Below are 20,378 nucleotides of genomic sequence, written 5' to 3'. Positions count from 1 at the left end.
ATTCTGTCATGTAATCACCATTTTCCTTGCCACAGGCAGGGGAAGTTTTGGGTTTTGCATAGGAGTTAAAATCTGCTTTGTTCCTTACCCCATTCCTGATGTTTTTTTCCCAACGAAGTGACATTGTTCGGAGATCAAATAGCTTGATATCACCATTGTCATATCCAGCGCATACACAGCGTTCCTGGCTGCTGTAGGCATGGCCTGTACATAAATGCATCACCAAAGGAGAGAGTTCAGGATAAAAAAAAATCAATTGAAACCGGGAACTCAGAACAAGAAAAATCTGAAATAATATAGATGTTCTACAGTTTTGCTTGCATGTTAAGTCGAGATAAACACACGATTAGACAAACTGTACATAATTTATAGAGAAAAACTGTTTTGTTCCAGGTGTCCTAAGTTTCAAGTCAAGCAGATACATCACATACAAACAACATCCATTATTCAGTCAGTAAAAAAATCTACAGTCAAACTCTGAAGTTGAAGTCCATCTGATTTAGTCAGAGCATATTCAGTATCAAATATTTTAAGATTTATTATGCCCAAATTTGACCCACACACAAGGCACTTTGTTTTAAAGAAAGAATATTATTGTAAAATATCAATGCACATTCAATCCCTCGCCAAGTTCTCTTGTGAACGAATCATTGCGGATGATTTCAATATAAAATTATATTTAAGACATACCAAATGCTACAGTCCAGCAATCCCGCCTGGTATCTCCGTCTGCCGGTTGCATATTTGCCACTGGAGTGTCTTTTTGCCTTGGGTCCCAGACTTTTACCATTCCTTTCAAAAGTATAAAACACAATCTATATCATCTAATTTGCATGAAGTAATACACACATACACAAACAATCAATATAATTTACAGTGAATAATACAGAACATACAGAAAACCTTTAAATTGTGAAGAAGCTTTCAACGAGACAAATCCAAATCATCAAGTTTAACCCACCCTTCATCGATGTCTGCATCTGCATTTTGTTCTACAATATGTAACAAGTTAGATGTCAGAAAATTATGGTGAAAGAGCACAACTTATTACTTTGTTTCAAGTGGTTTGTTTAGTAATAGACCTGCAGTGACAGCAAGCTGCTGAGAGGTGTACTTTAAAGGTGAATATCATACCAGGCTTCTAGACCAGGGGCTGGTTTAGCTCACTTGGCTAAATCGCTGGCTTTTAAAGCAGACCAAGCAGGCCAGCAGCACGGTTTGATTCCCGTACCAGCCTCCCCGGACAGGCGCCGGAATGTGTCGACTAGGGGCTTTTCACAGTAACTTCATTGAAGCCTACTCGTGAAAATAAGCGATTTTCATTTTCATGCAACTGCTGCCTCACAGCTCCAGGGACCAGAGTTAAATTTCGGCCTTGGGTGACTGTCTGATTAGAATTTACACATTCTCTCCGTGCCTGCGTGGGTTTCCTCTGAGTGCTCCTGTTTCCTACCACAGTCCAGACGTGTGGTAGGTAGATTGGCCACGCTAAAATTGCCCCCTAATGTCCAACAGTTAGGTGGGGTTAAGGGATTATGGGAATAGGGTTGGGGAATGGGTCTAGGTAGGGTGCTCTTTCGGAGGTTCAGTTCAGGCTTGATGGCCCAAATGGCCTCCTTCTGTACTGTAGGGATTCTATGATTCTAAAAAACAGCACAGAGGATCCAATGCCAATGGCTCCAGTAACCAAACCATGCCCTGTGCCACGAGCAGTTTCGCCAATCTGAGAAGGCAAAAACCACTTGGCATTTCAATGACGCATTTTTAAAAAAATATCGAAGTGGGCATTTATTTTCTGAGGAAAGAGAAACTTCTCTATCTCCTTTTCTCCCTCTGTCAGGCCACTAGATTTTGTACCTGAATAGTCAGGGGTATGCTTCTACAGACACTCGCCGTCCAAGTGTGATGCTAGACCCAGAATGTTAGCAATTTATTCAACCATGGAGAACACCATGCCTAATTTGGTCCGACACCCTCCCAACATTTGCACATGGGATAGCATTTAAAAGTAGAAACCTGGGTTATTCTGGGTTACTTTTGCAGCCCAGGGACGCAGAGGACCAAAGCGAGATCACACAATTAACACCTGGCTAGGAAACCAACATCAAGAACTTCCTGTCACCTGGCTGCATTTTTATCCATTCGGAAAAACAGGTTGGGCACCAGGTTTACCTAATGTAATGACACTTGAACCAAGTGTCTCGTTTGGCCATTTCAGCAGGCAGTTAAGAGTTAACCATATTGCTGTGCGTCTGGAGTCACACGTAGGCCAGACGGGGCAAGGACAGCAGATTTCTTTCCCTAAAGGACATTAGTGAACCTGATGATTTTTTTATGATAGTTTAATGGACCAGTTTTCAATTCTAGATTTTATTATGAATTTATATTCCAGTAGATGCTGTGAACCCATGTCCCCAGAGCATTAACCTGGGCCTCTGGATTACTAGTCCAGTGACAGGCATTATGCCACCATCTTAACCCAGATATTTCTGTAACCACTGGCTCCTTTTCCCTTCTGCTGTATAACTCAAAAAATATTCTCTACACAAATGATCCATATGTTGAAAGTTCTAGTCAATCATGATTTACTGAAATCCTAGTGACAATACTGTGAATACCTTTTTAATAGGGGAGGTGGTGGTGTAGTGGTGTTATCACTCGACTAGTAATCCAGATAATCCGAGTACTCTGGGGTCCCAGGTTCAAATCCCACCACTGCAGATGGTGAAATTTGAATTAAATTTTTAAAAATCTGGAATTAAACCATTGTCAATTGTCGTAAAATTCCAAGTGATTCACTAATGTCCTTTCGGGCACTAATCTGCCATCTGGCTGATATGTGACTCCGGACCCACAGCAGTAACTGCCTCTCAAGGGCAATCAATGCTGGCACAGCCTGCGACATTCCAGTGAACATTTTTTTTTTAAAAATAGTGCGAGTGTCGTGGAGCACAATGAACATAAATACAGTTCTAACATTGGAGACTAAATGTCAAAAGATGCCAAGATCAAAAGCAGTAGAGGAATGTTCGCTTTATAATAAAGAAGGCAATTAAGATTGCACCAACCATAATATAAGATAGATGAGTGAATAGTTTTTCTGTGTTGTACTGCTTCACATTATATATAATATATAATATAATGCCTTAATTTTTTATTGAGTAAGAAGTAAAAACAAATGAGAAACATTGATGAAAATAGGACCAAGTTATCTGGATTGAAGACCAACAAAGCACACAAACGTTAAAGTCGACAGGCCACAGCTTATTGAAGACTAAGTGGAGATTTCTTAGAAATATTCAAAAATCACAAGCATCAAAAGGAGGAACTGCTTCCAGCCACAGAACAGAACCAGAGCATATAACTGACAAAAGAACTAGAGGCAAGATTAGGAAAATCTGTTTTATTGGAGTGAGTTATTGTGGCCTGTTTGAAAGGGGTGGTGGAAAGATTGGATGGTAACTTTCAAAAGGGAGTTGAATAAATACCATAAAGGGAATCATCTGCAGTTCTATGAGGAGTGGGCAGGGGGGTGGCACTGAAGTGAAAAGCTCTTTTAAGGAGCTAACACAATCACGATAGACCAAACATTCTGTGATATCTTGATAATAATTTTAAAATTTCTAGATGCTCAGATGCCACTGGAGGAAAGCTGCAGGATTTAGCAACGAAACAGACGTATCAGTAGATTCTATCACTGCAGCATTTAAACAGGCTCTAGAGAACGGGGTGAGTGAGGATCACGAGAGAGGAATTTCTGGAAGCAAGTGTGAGGTTATCCACTTTAGACCAAAAAATGTTAGAGCAGATTACTTTCTAAATGGAAAGAGGTTGGGTACAATGGATGTCTAAAGAGACTTGGGGGTTCAGGTGCATAGGTCCTTAAAATACCATGAACAAGTCCAGAAAATAATCAAAAAGGCTAATGGAGTGCTAGCCTTTATATCGAGAGGATTGGAAGATAAAGACACAGGGATTATGCTGCAGTTATACAAAACCCTGGTTAGATCCCACTTGGAGTACTGGGAGCAGTTCTGGGCACCACACTTTAGGAAGGATATTTTCGCCTTGGAGGGAATGCAAAATAGGTTCACAAAAATTATACCTGGATTACAGGGGTTGAGTTACAAGAAGAGATTACTCAAATTAGACCTGTTTTCACTAGACTTTAGAAGGTGGAGGAGTATCTGATGGAGGTATTCTAGACATTAACAGGGAAAGACGGGGTAGATAAAGATAATCTATTTCCACTGGTTGGAGATTCTAAAACTAGGGGCAGAGTCTAAAGATTAGGGCTAGATCGTTCAGGAGAGATGTTAGGAAGAACATCTTCACTAAAAAGGTGGTGGAGGTTTGTAATTCTCTCCCACAAACAGTAGGTGAAGCTAGATAAGTTGTTAATTTTAAATCTGTGATAGATTTTTGTTAAGCAAAAAAATTAAGGGATATGGGCCAAAGACGGATATTTGGGGTTAGGTTACTGATCAGCCATGGTCTCATTGAATGGCAGGAGAGGCGCGAGGGGCTGAATGGCCTACTCCTGATTCTATGTAGGAATCATTTAAATTAAATTTACCATCTCTGCTGCCAGTAACCACCTCCGGAGCTCCTTCCCCAATGCCCAGGCCTCCTACACCATCAATACTGTTTATGATCTCCTTGTGCGCTTTTACTGAATACACTGGCATGTCTGTTGCCTCCAGATTCCTGGGGAAAAGAAATGAGAAAGGTGAGAAAATCTCTCAAAATCTCCAATGAAAAACCCTGACAGAGAATGCAAGCAACATTGAAGCTACTTGTAACATCATGAAAATAAGACAGGTCACAAAATTTCACCAGCAACTGAGAATGTAAACAGAGCAAAATACATCAGTGGAGTTTTCTTTTTAAAATGCACTATCAGGTGCAATTCCAGATAGGGTGGCATCGAAAGGTAGAACATTGTTTCAGATTGAAATGGTCAATAAAATATGTTTCCATCGCAGTCCTAGTACATGATGGTGGCAAATTAGTGTTATGCCTACCTCTTTACAGCTGACTCAGAGCAGGTCTACAGCCCTCACGGTTTAACCTGCTTGTGGTGTGCAGAAAACTAAGAGGAAGGGAAGACAAGAGAAGAATACTGGCCAGAATTCTCCGGCCATTCACACCGGCAGGATTCTCCGGTCTTGCCGGCATCGCACCCACTCCTGCACGTTTCCCGGCAGCATAAGAACATAAGAATAGGAGCAGGAGTAGGCCATCTGGCCCATCGAGCCTGCTCCACCATTCAACGAGATCATCGCTGATCTTTTGTGGACTCAGCTCCACTTTCCGGTCCGAACACCATAACCCTTAATCCCTTTATTCATCAAAAAACTATCTATCTTTATCTTAAAAACATTTAATGAAGGAGCCTCAACTGCTTCACTGGGCAAGGAATTCCATAGATTCACAACCCTTTGGGTGAAGAGGTTCCTCCTAAACTCAGTCCTAAATCTACTTCCCCTTATTTTGAGGCTATGCCCCCTAGTTCTGCTTTCACCCGCCAGTGGAAACAACCTGCCCGCATCCATCCTATCTATTCCTTTCATAATTTTATATGTTTCTATAAGATCCCCCCTCATCCTTCCAAATTCCAACGAGTACAGTCCCAGTCTATTCAACCTCTCCTCGTAATCCAACCCCTTCAGCTCTGGGATTAACCTAGTGAATCTCCTCTGCACACCCTCCAGTGCCAGTACGTCCTTTCTCAAGTAAGAAGACCAAAACTGAACACAATACTCCAGGCGTGGCCTCACTAAAACCTTATACAATTGCAGCATAACCTCTCCAGTCTTAAACTCCATCCCTCTAGCAATGAAAGACAAATTTCCATTTGCCTTCTTAATCACCTGTTGCACCTGTAAACCAACTTTCTGTGACTCATGCACTAGCACACCCAGGTCTCTCTGCACAGCAGCATGCTTTAATATTTTATCGTTTAAATAATAATCCCGTTTGCTGTTATTCCTACCAAAATGGATAACCTCACATTTGTCAACATTGTATTCCATCTGCCAGACCCTAGCCCATTCACTTAACCTGTCCAAATCCCTCTGCAGACTTCCAGTATCCTCTGCACTTTTCACTTTACCACTCATCTTAGTGTCATCTGCAAACTTGGACACATTGCCCTTGGTCCCCAACTCCAAATCATCTATGTAAATTGTGAACAATTGTGGGCCCAACACTGATCCCTGAGGGACACCACTAGCTACTGATTGCCAACCAGAGAAACACCCATTAATCCCCACTCTTTGCTTTCTATTAATTAACCAATCCTCTATCCATGCTATTACTTTACCCTTAATGCCATGTATCTTTATCTTATGCAGCAACCTTTTGTGTGGCACCTTGTCAAAGGCTTTCTGGAAATCCAGATATACCACATCCATTGGCTCCCCGTTATCTACTGCACTGGTAATGTCCTCAAAAAATTCCACTAAATTAGTTAGGCATGACGTGCCCTTTATGAACCCATGCTGCATCTGCCCAATGGGACAATTTCTATCCAGATGCCTCGCTATTTCTTCCTTGATGATAGATTCCAGCTTCTTCCCTGCCACCGAAGTTAAGCTCACTGGCCTATAATTTCCCGCTCTCTGCCTACCTCCTTTTTTAAACAGTGGTGTCACGTTTGCTAATTTCCAATCCACCGGGACCACCCCAGAGTCTAGTGAATTTTAGTAAATCATCACTAGTGCATCTGCAATTTCCCTAACCATCTCTTTTAGCACTCTGGGATGCATTCCATCAGGGCCAGGAGACTTGTCTACCTTTAGCCCCATTAACTTGCCCATCACTACCTCCTTTGTGATAACAATCCTCTCAAGGTCCTCACCTGTCATAGCCTCATTTCTATCAGTCGCTGGCATGTTATTTGTGTCTTCCACTGTGAAGACCGACCCAAAAAACCTGTTCAGTTCCTCAGCCATTTCCACATCTCCCATTATTAAAACTCCCTTCTCAACCGATATCGTAATCGGCGATTGGGCAGAGAATCGACTCCAACACCCAAATCGGGGCTGGCACCAGTTTGATGCTGGTCAGCCATGGTCCACGCCCTCTGAAATGACGTAATTGCGTCGCGCGCCCTTGCAACGGCATTGGCGCATCATCGGCAGGCCCTCCCATAATGCTCCGCCTCCAATGGGCCAAGTTCCCGACCACGTAGTCTCAGCAGTCGTGAACCCGGCATGGCGGCAGCGGACTGTGTCCAGCTCTGCCACACTCGGCAGGGTCTGTGCCGCTGGCCGGGAGGAGCGGTTTCTGCAAGAGCCATAGAGTCATCGATGTTTACAGCATGGAAGCAGGCCCTTCGGCCCAGCTTGTCCATGCCGCCCAGTTTCTATCACTAAGCTAGTCCCACTTGCCTGCATTTGGCCCATATCCCTCTATATCGACCCTGCCCAAATAACTGTCGAACTGCTTTTTAAAGGAAAAAAATTGTACCTGCCTCTACCACTGCCTCTGGAAGCCCCTTCCAGATGCTCACCACCCTGTGTGTGAAGAAATTTCCCCTCTGGTCTCTTTTGTATCTCTCCCCCTCACCTTAAACCCATGTCCTGTAGTTCTAGCCTCCTCTACCTTTGGGAAAGTTGTCGACTATCTACCTTTTCTATACTCCTTATTATTTTATAGACCTCTTATATGATCACCCCTAAGCCTCCTACGCTCCAGGGAAAAAAGTCTCAGCCTATCCAGCCTCTCTTTATAACTCAGACCATTAAGTCCTGGTAGCGTCCTCGTAAATCTCTTCTGCACTTTTTCTAATATCCTTCCTATAATAGGATGACCAGAACTGAACACAGTATTCCACGTGTGGTCTAATCAATGTCTTGTACAACTTCATCAAGACGTCCCTATCCTGTATTCAATATTCTGACCAATAAAACCTAGCATGCTGAATGCCTTCTTCACCACCCTGTCCACCTGCGACTCCACCTTCAAGGAGCTAAGAACCTGTACCCCTAGATCACTTTGATCTGTAACTCTCCCCAACTCCCTGCCATTAACCGAGTAGGTCCTGCCCTGATTTGATCTACCAAAATGCATCACCTCACTTTTATCCAAATTAAACTCCATCTGCCATTCATCGGCCCACTGGCCCAATTGGTCGAGACCCTGTTGCAATCTTATATAACCTTCTTCATTACCCACTATTCCACCAATCTTGCCGTCATCTGCCAACTTACTAACCATGCCTCCTACATTCTCATCCAAATCATTATTATGTAGGAGGCATGGTTAGTAAGTTGGCAGATGACGCCAAGATTGGTGGCACAATGGATAGTGAAGAAGGTTATATAAGATTGCAACAGGATCTTGACCAATTGGGCCAGTGGGCCGATACAAAACAAATAACAGTGGACCTAGCATGGATCCCTGAGGCACATTGCTGGTCACAGGTCTTCAGTTTGAAAAACAATCCTCCACAACCATCCTTTGGCTTTGGTTGCCAAGTCAATTTTGTATCCAATTGGCTACCGCACCCTGGATTCCATGAGATTTTACCTTTTGCAACAGCCTACCATGCGGTACCTTGTCAAAGGCCTTGTTAAAGTCCATGTAGACAACGGCGACTCACTGCCCTCGCCTACCCTCTTGGTTACCCCTTCAAAAAACTCAATCAAATTCATGAGACATTACTTTCCCCGTACAAAGCCATGCTGACTTTCCCTAATTAGCCCTTGCCTGTCTAAATGCCTGTAGATTCTGTCCCTCGGATTGCCTTCTAACAATTCACCCTGGGATAGCTGGGGGGACAGGTGGGGGGTGGCCGGAGGCGGCCTGTGAGGACGCAGATGGCGAGTCGGGTCTGCGCATGACTGGTGGCATGTTGTACGGCGCGACCGCTGCAGGCCGTCGCCATGCGCTTGCACGGCCAGGGACCTGGCCATTCTCCGGCTGTCTTTGCAGCAGAGAGCCACGTGTTTCCCCGACTCCGCTGCTAACCACTCACAGGTCGCAAAATCAGAGAGGGGTTGGCTCTGATTTTTTCGTCGTAAAACCCTTCGCAAATTCTCCCTTCGAGCCGGGACCTAGCCGCTGAAACAGAGAATCCAGCCCTCTATCTTTGACCAGGCCTTCAATCACAGCTCTAAATATTTAGTTTTTGGACTGGTGTCAATTTTGTCCAAATGTATCCCTGTGAAGCGCTGTAAGAAGTTTATAAAATGTGTTATATAACCTGCATTTACACCCGATATTTCCACATGTTTCTTGGCGGCGTGCCGGGAATGATCTACTCCCGCCGCTTGTCGATGGGATTTCCCGTTGAAACCACTCCACGCCGTTGGGGAACTCATGGGTGGGGGTGCACTGCCAGTGGGAAAAGAGAATCCCAACGGCCAGAGAATTCCGACCAATATCTTTAATATAGTAAAATGTGTCATAGAGCTCGTCACTGGTCTACCTCATCAAATCCTTTGAACATTTTGAACACCCTGATTAGCTGACCTCTGAACCTTCAAAATTCACGGGAAATACAAAGCAATTTTATGTAACCTGTCCTCATCATTTAACCTGCTCATCCCTGGTATCGTTCTGGCAAATATTTTCGAACTGAAAAGGACCCTGAATCGAGTGAAACAGGAGAGTAGCAGGGGATGGAGGAGAAGAAAACACCATTTTTCGAACAAAGAACTCAACTGCATTTATTTTTGTTTAAACTTTGAGGAGCATCACAGCTTAATGTTAAATATTGGTCAATCCTCCTCCTTCAGGTTCCATACACCATTAGGGGGCGTGTGACCATGGATGTCCATTGAATTGGTCCATGGTTATATTTGGCAAAGTATTGTAGTAACAAAAACTGAAAGTGTCAGAAAGTGGCAGTATCTGAGCGTTAAAGTTTCGAGTCTAATATGACTCTTCAGTACCAGTTCCAAAGATGGATCATATTGGACTCGAAACATAGGAATTAGGAGAAGTAGGCAATTTAGCCCTTCGATACTGCTCCACCATCCCATCAGATCATGGCTGATCTCTTCCTAGTCTTAAATCCACCTCCCCATCTGTTGCCCATAAGTCTTTAACACTTTTTTTCAAATCAGAAATATATCTATGTCCTTCTTGAAACCATTTAATGACTCCGATTCCACCGCACGATGGGCAGCTAGTTCCACAAATTCACCACCCTCTGTGAGAAGTAGTTCCTTCTCACCTCAGTTCTAAATCTACTGCCTCTCAGCCTATATCCATGACCTCTCTCTCCACAGATGCTGCCAGTCCTGCTGATCTATTCCAGCATTTTCCTTTTCTATTTCAGATCTCCGGCATCCACAGTTATTTATTTTAATTTTAAAGTACTGCCATGGTTTACCATTGTGCTACTGATCAGCCCATATGTAATTAAAATCATTTAGTGTCAATGCGGATAGATAAAAATGAACACCACAATCCTGCTTTCACCTGTGTGTGGAATTATGAAGAAACTCTGACAGGTCTTTTGTGCCATCATCATGAAATTCCACTGAGCCCACCCCTCCCAAAGCAGCATTGTATGTGGTAATAGAAAACATTATAGCCTGTGGTAATAAAATGTATGCCAGGCCACCCATGATTCATTGAACAGGAATTATCAGTTTAATTTATGAAGAACTGAAACACTTGCAATAAACAAAAACTTTCACTCAAAAGTTTTTTAATTCTTTCACAGTGTGTCGAAGCCACTGACTAGGCCAGCATTAATTGTCCTTGAGAAGATGATGGTGAGCCACCTTCTGGAACCGCTGGAGTCCCAGTGATATAGGTACACCCAATGAAGCAGTTCCAGGATTTATCATTTATCTATCTATACCTGGAATGATCACAAGGAAAAGATTTCCGTTCCCAATTGACTACAAAGGCTGGGAAAATTCCTTTGGCAACATGTTCAGCATTCAATCACCTTTAATCAGAAAATTTAAATGCCACATAAGTATTGCCAAGGTAGCCGGAGAGATTGTCACAGCAGGTTTAAAAAATACTATCCCTCTCAAGATGTTATTTTCTCAAACTTCAGAAAGACAACACTTTCATTCAGAGCAAAACATTTCTCGTCATAGCTCCAAAACCACCACTGGCACAATAGCATTTTCTCGAGGTTTTGAATACATACCAAATGTGCAGATTTCCATCAAAGTCGCCAGTAGATAGGTGCCGCTGTTGCAAAGAGGTGGCTCCAAAGGTGCCACATTTAAAAGGTTTTGATTTTTCAATCTGAAAAGATATGTTTTTCAAGTTTTGAAAATGAGGATTAAGTAGCTCAGCAAGCAGTTCATTCAATTCTGAATTTTTTTATTTTTTTTTTAATATTTTAATTCTCCTTTTTCACAATTTTTCTCCTGAATTTACACCCAACAACAATCAATAACCAACAACAAATATCTCAACCCCATAACAATAACAACGATCCCATCCTCCCACCATGCCCAGACATCAGCCTGCATGTTAACATAAACAAATGACAAAGAGAAAAAAAAGGAATCACCCACCACCCCTGCCCCCACCCCGGTTGAGACACCACGAAATACTCACTCTTGTCCAAGTTCAGCTTGTACCCAGAGAAAGACCCAAATACCTGCAGCAACTCCAATTTCCTCCTATGGATGCACTCGGCTCCGACACAAGTCGTCGGCATAAAAGGACACCCTATGCTCTATACCCCCCTCACTATTCCGTTCAATGCTCCTGAACTTCTTAATGCGATGGCCAACGGCTCAATCGCAAGCGCAAACAGCAGGGGGGGACATAGGACATCCTTGCCTCATCCCACGGTGGAGAGAGAAGTATCTCGAACTAATATTGTTCGTGCGGACACTCGCCTTCGGCTCCTTATATAACTTTACCCAGTTCACAAATCTTGGTCCAACCCCAAACCATTCCAGCACTGCCATCAGGTAACCCCATTCCACCCGATCAAATGCCTTCTCGGCGTCCAGTGCCACCACCACCTATGTTTCCTTCCCTTCCGTCGGTGCCATAACCACGTTCAAGACCCTCCTAATATTCGAAAACAGCTGCCTCCCTTTCACGAACCCTGTCTGATCCTCACCTATCATTTTCGGGAGGCACCCCTCCAGCCTAGCCGCCAGTACCTTTGCCAATACCTTTGCGTCCACATTAAGAAGTGAAATGGGCCTATACGACCCACACTCCGTCGGATCCTTATCCTTTTTAAGCAACAGTGAAATCGATGCCTGCCCCAAGGTTTGCGGAAGCACTCCCTTCTCTATCGCCTCTTCAAACATCCCTACCGTCAGGGGTGCCAACGTATCCTTAAATGTTTTATAATATTCCACCGGAATCGCATCCGGCCTGCCACCTTCCCCGACTGCATCCTCCCAATCGCGTCTTTTATCTCCTGCTCCAGTATTGCTCCTTCCAATGTAGCCTTGTCTCCCTCCCCTAGCCTCGGGTACTCCAACACATCCAGAAATTCCAGCATCTCACGGTCTCCCCCGGGTGGCTCTGACCTGTACAACCTCTCATAGAATTCCTCAAAAACCTTGTTAATCAGCTCCGGAGCCACCACCAACTTCCCGGCCCTATCCCTTACCTTAAGAATTTCCCTTGCTGCTGCCTCCCTCCAGAGCTGATCTGCTAACATACTTGTCTCCATGTTCATAAACTGCACCCCTCGCTCGCCTCAGTTGGCGCACCACCTTCCTGGTGGATAGTCGGTCGAAGCTCACCTGTAGTTCCTTCCCCTTTCCCAGCATCGCTGGGTCCCCATCCTCCACATAACTCCTATCTCCCTCCAACATCTCATCTATTAGCCTCGGCTGCTCCAACCTCTCCTCTTTGTCCACCCTGGCCTTAAACAAAATTACCTAACCCCTCACTACCGCCTTTAGAGCCTCCCAGACGACTGCCATTGACACCTCACCCGTACAGTTGAATCTCACATATTCCTTAATTACCCTTTTCAATTTTTTCACAGAATACTTGGTTCCCCAAAAGCCCCACATCCAGTTTCCACCCCGGCCTCTGCACTACTCCCTTCTCCAGCACCATATCCACTCAATGTGGCGGGTGATCTGACACAGCAATTGTAGAGTATTCCAACCCATTGACTCCAGCCAGCAAAGCCTTTCCCACCACAAAAAAGTCAATCCGCGAGTATACCCTATGGACTGCTGAGAAAAACGAGTACTCCCGTTCCCCTGGGTGCAGGAACCTCCAAGGTTCCACCCCTCCCATTTCCACCATTAGCCCAGCTAGCGCCTTTGCCCCCCCCTGATGGGACCAGCGAGCGCGGCCGTGATCTGTCCAACCTTGTCTCCTGCACTAGGTTCCAGTCCCCCCCCCCCCACAATCAGCTCGTGTGTGTCCAAGTCAGGAATGGCTCCAAACACCTTCCTCGCAAATCCCTCATCGTCCCAGTTGGGACCGTATACACATACCAGCGCCACTAATCTCCCGTCCAGCCCCCCGGCCACAATCACATATCTGCCCCCCTGATCTGCCACTACCTTCTCCATCTGGAAGCGTACCCTTTTGCTGACCAACACTGCTACCCCTCGAGCCCTTCCATCAAATCCAGAGTGAAACACTTGGCTAGCCCAACCCTTTTTAAGTCTCACGTGGTCCTTCACCCTCAAGTGAGTCTCCTGCGGCATTGCCACATCGGTTTTCAGACTTTTAAGATGCGCAAGCACCCTTGACCTCTTGACCGGACCTCCTAGCCCTCTCACGTTCCACATAGCTATCCTTACTGGGGGTCTCTCACCCCCCCACCTTTCTTATCCACCATCAACATACCGCCGGGCCCTGCCCCATAAGCCTGACCCGCCCCTGTCCATTGTTAACATCGAACCCCTTCCCCCCCCTCCCGAAAACTCCCCCTACCCTTCCCCCAGAAACAACATCCCCCAGCATCCAGCCCTTCCTCCCCCCCCTCTCGCTCGCTCAATTCTGAATTATAAGGTGAGTTCACTGGAGTTATCAGGAGAGCACAAGAAACTGTTGGAGAAACTCTGCCTACGTTAATCTCCCGCCAAATTATCAATGAGTAACACAGGTGGCAAGGTAAATGTGCTAACAATCGTCTCTCCTGTGTGTGCAAAAAGAAAATCACTTACAAGGAAAGCTTTGCATAATTCAGTGAAGCACATCTTTTGGTATAATACCAACAATGTTCAAACAGTTAGCTGGCTACAGACCAGATGTCCAGCAGCAGTACAGGTGGTGACTTTCTTGTTGTTTTGGCAAGCTTCATTTTCACCACTTTGTCAATTCTGCTCCATGTCCGGTACCGTCACCCACACACTCAGAAAGACAGGTTAGCAGCCCTCTTCCAGGTCTTGGACACAATTATAGATTTGACTTTCAGCTCCTCCTTATCTCTCGTAACATTTGTGATTGACCAAGCCAAGATATTGACTAGCAGACATCAGTTCACATCCGATCACCCTCTAGCAAAATATACTGATGCTTTGACATGCTTCTTCCATTTATATAGAGCAGCACTGTATCCAAACCCAATATATCATGCCCAAATTACACTGTTCCATCACAGATTCTACTTCTGATCTTAGAATTATTGCTATTGAAACATCCATGTTATTATTTGAAATACATAATAAAGTAATATTAATTATTTCCACTTGTGAGGGAATCTAAAACAAGAGGACCATAAGTATATGATCACCAGTGAATCCAATTAGGGAATTCAGCAGAAACGTCTTTATCCAGAGTGTGGTGAGAATGTGGAACCCGTCATGGGGGAGTAGTTGAAATGAATAGCATAGTTATTAATAATAATTGCTTATTGTCACAAGTAGGCTTCAATGAAGTTACTGTGAAAAGTCCCTAGTCGCCACATTCCGGCACCTGTTCGGGGAGGCTGGTACGGAAATTGGACCCGCGCTGCTGGCATTGTTCTGCATTGCAAGCCAGCTGTTTAGCCCAATGTGCTAAACCAGCCAGAGAAGCACATGAAAGGGGAAAAAATGGGCATTTATTAGCACTTTTAGTGACCACTAGAAGTCTCAAAAGTGCTTTACAGTTAATGAAGTAGTCATTGTCATAATGTAGGAAACGCTGCAGCTAATTTGCAGTCAGCAAACTCTTCTTCAAAATAGTGCCATGGAATTTTTTACACCCACCCAGACAAATGGAGCCTTGGTTAATTTTGCATCAGAAAGGCTGCACATCCAATCATGCAGCTCTCCCACACTACGGCATGGAAAGGTCTGCTTTGATTTTTGTGCTCAAGCCCTGGAGTGGGTATTAAACACTAGAACCTTGTGATTCAGAGGTGAGTGCACTACCAACTGAGCCATGAGTGACATATGAGGGAGAAAGTAACAGAAGGATGTTGATGGGTAAAACAACATAGGATGGGAGGACAATTTAACATAGTCAGTCACACTTGCTGTGTGGTGCATTTGCATGTACTGGAAGCTACATATATTAATACACAGGGCCCTGTTCTTATGCGCAAGTCAAGGAGACACAGCCTGAGTGAGTGATGCACATCCAGAGTGGGAATTGCAACTTGGTAATTTGGTGCAGTGAGGTAACCAGGAAAGGTAAGTGGTAAATCTAATTCTGCTGTTTTTCAATTAAAAGTGCAGTGTGTAACTTAGTGTCTGATTGGCTGAAGCTGCCCCCACCCTAATTGCTGAGAGGCAGTTATCTGTCAGTCACCGGAGGCCTGTTTAGGGTCACAAAGGTGCACATTGTGTTCTTCTCTTTGAAGTTTAGGCAGTTTTGAGTCATCAGTTAGCTGAGGTCTGCATAAAAGACAGACAGAAAGCGCACTCAGTAAGCTTGCGCAAGTCAAGGAGACACAGCCTGAGTGAGTGATGCACATCCAGAGTGGGAATTGCAGCTTGGTAATTTGGTGCAGTGAGGTAATCAGGAAAGGTAAGTGGTAAATCTAATTCTGCTGTTTTTCAATTAAAAGTGCAGTGTGTAGCTTAGTGTCTGATTGGCTGAAGCTGCCCCCACCCTAACTGCTGAGAGGCAGTTATCTGTCAGTCACCTGAGGCCTGTTTAGGGGCACAAAGGTGCACACATTGTATTCTTCTCTTTGAAGTTTAGGTAGTTTTGAGTCATCAGTTAGCTGAGGTCTGCATAAAAGACAGAAAGCGCACTCAGTAAGCTTGCACAAGTCAAGGAGACACAGCCTGAGCGAATGAGGCACATCCAGAGAGGGAATTGCAACTTGGTAATTTGGTGCAGTGAGGTAATTCAGTGCAGAGTGAGAGAAGGTGCTTTTTCGGAGGTGCTTTTTAACCCTGGTAAGTGACTGGTAAGTAGTTTTTCGTTTCATTATTTTTATTTTGAAATTGTAGTTGTATAAGTTTACCTAAGGTTTAAAACATGGCAGGAGATCCCAGACCCGTGTCATGCTCCTCATGTGCGATGTGGGAGCTCAGGGACACGTCCACTGTCCCTGGCTCTTTCACGTGCAGGAAGTGTGTTCAGTTACAGCTCCTGTTAGACCACTTGACGGCTCTGGAGCTACGGATGGACTCACTTTGGAGCATTCGCGATGCTGAGGACGTCGTGGATAGCACGTTTAGCGAGTAGGTCACACTGCAGGTGAAAGTTACTGAGGGAGATAGAAAATGGGTGACCAAAAGATAGAGCAAGAGTAGGAAGGCAGTGCAGGTGTCCCCTGCGGTCATCTCCCTGCAAAACAGACATACTGCTTTGGATACTGTTGGGGGAGATGGCTCACCAGGGGAAGGCAGCAGCACGGTTCATGGCACCGTGGCTGGCTCTGCTGCGCAGCAGGGCAGAAAGAAAAATGTCAGGGCTATAGTGATAGGGGACTCGATCGTAAGGGGAATAGACAGGCGGTTCTGTGGACGCAATCGAGACTCCAGGATGGTATGTTGCCTCCCTGGTGCAAGGGTCAAGGATGTCTCGGAGCGGCAGGGCATTCTGGGGGGGGGGTGAACAGCCAGCTGTCATGGTGCACATAGGCACCAACGATATAGGTAAAAAACGGGATGAGGTCCTACAAGCTGAATTCAGGGAGTTAGGAGTTAAACTAAAAAGTAGGACCTCAAAGGTAGTAATCTCAGGATTGCTACCAGTGCCACAGGCTAGTCAGAGTAGGAATGTCAGGATAGATAGGATGAATGCGTGGCTCGAGAGATGGTGCAAGAGGGAGGGATTAAAATTCTTGGGGCATTGGGACCGGTTCTGGGGGAGGTGGGACCAGTACAAACCGGACGGTCTGCACCTGGGCAGGACTGGAACCGACGTCCTGGGGGGGGGGGGGGGGGTTTGCTAGAGCTGTTGGGGAGGGTTTAAACTAATGTGGCAGGGGGATGGGAACCAATGCAGGAAGTTGGAAGGTAGTAAAACAGGGACAGAAGCAAAAGGAAGTAAGGGGGAAAGTGCAAGGCAGAGAAGACATAGTCAAAAATCAAAAAGGGCGACAGTACAAGGTACAGTGACTGAGGGGAGCTCAGTGAATAGGCCCAGTAATACTAAAAGGAATAAAACTGGAGATGTTAGGATTCAAAACAGAGGTAAAAAAACCAACATAAGTGTACTTTACCTGAATGCTTGTAGCATTCGGAATAAAGTAAATGAGTTGACAGCGCAAATCATCATGAATGACTATGATTTAGTGGCCATTACTGAAACATGGTTAAAGGATGGTCACGACTGGGATTTAAATATCCGAGGGTATCAAACTATTCGGAAGGACAGAGTGGATGGAAAGGGAGGTAGTGTAGGTCTGTTATTTAAGGATGACATCCGGGAAATAGTAAGGGATGACATCGGTGCTATGGAGGATAAGGTTGAATCCATCTGGGTGGAAATCAGGAATAGTAAGGCGAAAAAGTCACTGATAGGAGTAGTCTATCGGCCACCAAATAGTAACGTTATGGTGGGGAAGGCAATAAACAAAGAAATAACTGATGCATGTAGAAATGGTACAGCATTATCATGGGGGATTTTAATGTACATGTCGATTGGTTTAACCAGGTCGGTCAAGGCAACCTTGAGGAGGAGTTTATAGAATGTACCCACCATAAAGTCTTTGCTCCCAGTCTACCTTAGCTAGTTCTTCACTCATCCCATTGTAATCTCCTTTGTTTAAACACAAAACACTAGTATTTGATTATACCTTCTCACCCTGCATCTGTATTTTAAATTCCACCACATTGTGATCGCTCCTTCCGAGAGGATCCCTAACTATGAGATCATGAATCAATCCTGTCTCATTACACAGGACAAGATCTAGGACCGCTTGTTTCCTCGTAGGTTCCATTACATACTGTTCTAGTAAACTATCGCTACAGTTGAGGAACAGTGGAGAACCTTCCAAGCGATTTTTCACAGGGCTCAGCAAAGGTTTATACCAACAAAAAGGAAGGACGGTAGAAAGAGGGAAAATCGACCGTAGATATCTAAGGAAATAAGGGAGAGTATCAAATTGAAGGAAAAAGCATACAAAGTGGCAAAGATTGGTGGGAGACTAGAGGACTGGGAAATCTTTAGAGGGCAACAGAAAGCTACTAAAAAAGCTATAAAGAAGAGTAAAATAGAGTATGAGAGTAAACTTGCTCAGAATATAAAAACAGACAGTAAAAGTTTTTACAAATATATAAAACAAAAAAGAGTGGCTAAGGTAAATATTGGTCCTTTAGAGGATGAGAAGGGAGTTTTAATAATGGGAGATGAGGAAATGCCTGAGGAACTGAACAAGTTTTTTGGGTCGGTCTTCACAGTGGAAGACACAAATAACATGCCAGTGACTGATAGAAATGAGGCTATGACAGGTGAGGACTTTGAGAGGATTGTTATCACTAAGGAGGTAGTGATGGGCAAGCTAATGGGGCTAAAGGTAGACAAGTCTCCTGGCCCTGATGGAATGCATCCCAGAATGCTAAAAGAGATGGCTAGGGAAATTGTAGATGCACTAGTGATGATTTACCAAAATTCACTAGACTCTGGGGTGGTCCCGGTGGATTGGAAATTAGCAAACGTGACACCACTGTTTAAAAAAGGAGGTAGGCAGAGAGCAGGAAATTATAGGAAATTAACTTCGGTAGTAGGGAAGATGCTGGAATCTATCATCAAGGAAGAAATAGCGAGGCATCTGGATAGAAATTGTCCCATTGGGCAGACGCAGCATGGGTTCATAAAGGGAAGGTCGTGCCTAACTAATTTAGTGGAATTTTTTGAGGACATTACCAGTGCAGTAGATAACGGGGAGCCAATGGATGTGGTATATCTGGATTTCCAGAAAGCCCTTGACAAGGTGCCACACAAAAGGTTGCTGCATAAGATAAAGATGCATGGCATTAAGGGTAAAGTAGTAGCATGGATAGAGGATTGGTTAATTAATAGAAAGCAAAGAGTGGGGATTAATGGGTGTTTCTCTGGTTGGCAATCAGTAGCTAGTGGTGTCCCTCAGGGATCCGTGTTGGGCCCACAATTGTTCACAATTTACATAGATGGTTTGGAGTTGGGGACCAAGGGCAATGTGTCCAAGTTTGCAGATGACACTAAGATGAGTGGTAAAGTGAAAAGTGCAGAGGATACTGGAAATCTGCAGAAGGATTTGGATAGGTTAAGTGAATGGGCTAGGGTCTGGCAGATGGAATACAATGTTGACAAATGTGAGGTTATCCATTTTGGTAGGAATAACAGCAAATGGGATTAGTATTTAAACAATAAAATATTAAAGCATGCTGCTGTGCAGAGAGACCTGGGTGTGCTAGTGCATGAGTCACAGAAAGGTGGTTTACAGGTGCAACAGGTGATTAAGAAGGCAAATGGAATGTTGGCCTTCATTGCTAGAGGGATGGAGTTTAAGACTAGGGAGGTTATGTTGCAATTGTATAAGGTGTTAGTGAGGCCACACCTGGAGTATTGTGTTCAGTTTTGGTCTCCTTACTTGAGAAAGGACGTACTGGCACTGGAGGGTGTGCAGAGGAGATTCACTAGGTTAATCCCAGACCTGAAGGGGTTGGATTACGAGGAGAGGTTGAGTAGACTGGGACTGTACTCGTTGGAATTTAGAAGGATGAGGGGGGATCTTATAGAAACATTTAAAATTATGAAGGGAATAGATAGGATAGATGCGTGCAGGTTGTTTCCACTGGCGGGTGAAAGCAGAACTAGGGGACATAGCCTCAAAATAAGGGGAAGTAGATTTAGGACTGAGTTTAGGGAGGAACTTCTTCACCCAAAGGGTTGTGAATCTATGGAATTCCTTGCCCAGTGAAGCAGTTGAGGCTCCTTCATTAAATGTTTTTAAGATAAAGATAGATAGTTTTTTGATGAATAAAGGGATTAAGGGTTATGGTGTTCGGACCGGAAAGTGGAGCTGAGTTCACAAAAGATCAGCCATGATCTCATTGAATGGCGGAGCAGGCTCGAGGGGCCAGATGGCT

The 20,378-nt window shown here is 44.5% G+C and overlaps 1 protein-coding gene across 1 annotated transcript in view; it reads right to left on the bottom strand.

Annotated features, from left to right (window-relative positions):
- The window catches only part of wdr92 (WD repeat domain 92), a 38,435-nt gene that overhangs the window by 16,646 nt on the left and 1,411 nt on the right, over nt 1–20,378 (bottom strand). Inside the window, exons 2-5 of the mRNA XM_038807199.1 lie at nt 11,123–11,223; nt 4,577–4,707; nt 691–792; nt 89–204 (exon numbers count right to left, since the gene is read on the bottom strand). Of these exons, the coding sequence (XP_038663127.1) occupies nt 89–204; nt 691–792; nt 4,577–4,707; nt 11,123–11,223 (450 nt within the window). The remainder of the gene's footprint in view (nt 1–88; nt 205–690; nt 793–4,576; nt 4,708–11,122; nt 11,224–20,378) is intronic.

This window comes from Scyliorhinus canicula, chromosome 1 (genome assembly GCF_902713615.1).
Source record: "Scyliorhinus canicula chromosome 1, sScyCan1.1, whole genome shotgun sequence".
Classification (NCBI taxonomy): Eukaryota; Metazoa; Chordata; class Chondrichthyes; order Carcharhiniformes; family Scyliorhinidae; genus Scyliorhinus; species Scyliorhinus canicula.
This window is presented reverse-complemented; position numbering and strand designations above follow the sequence as displayed.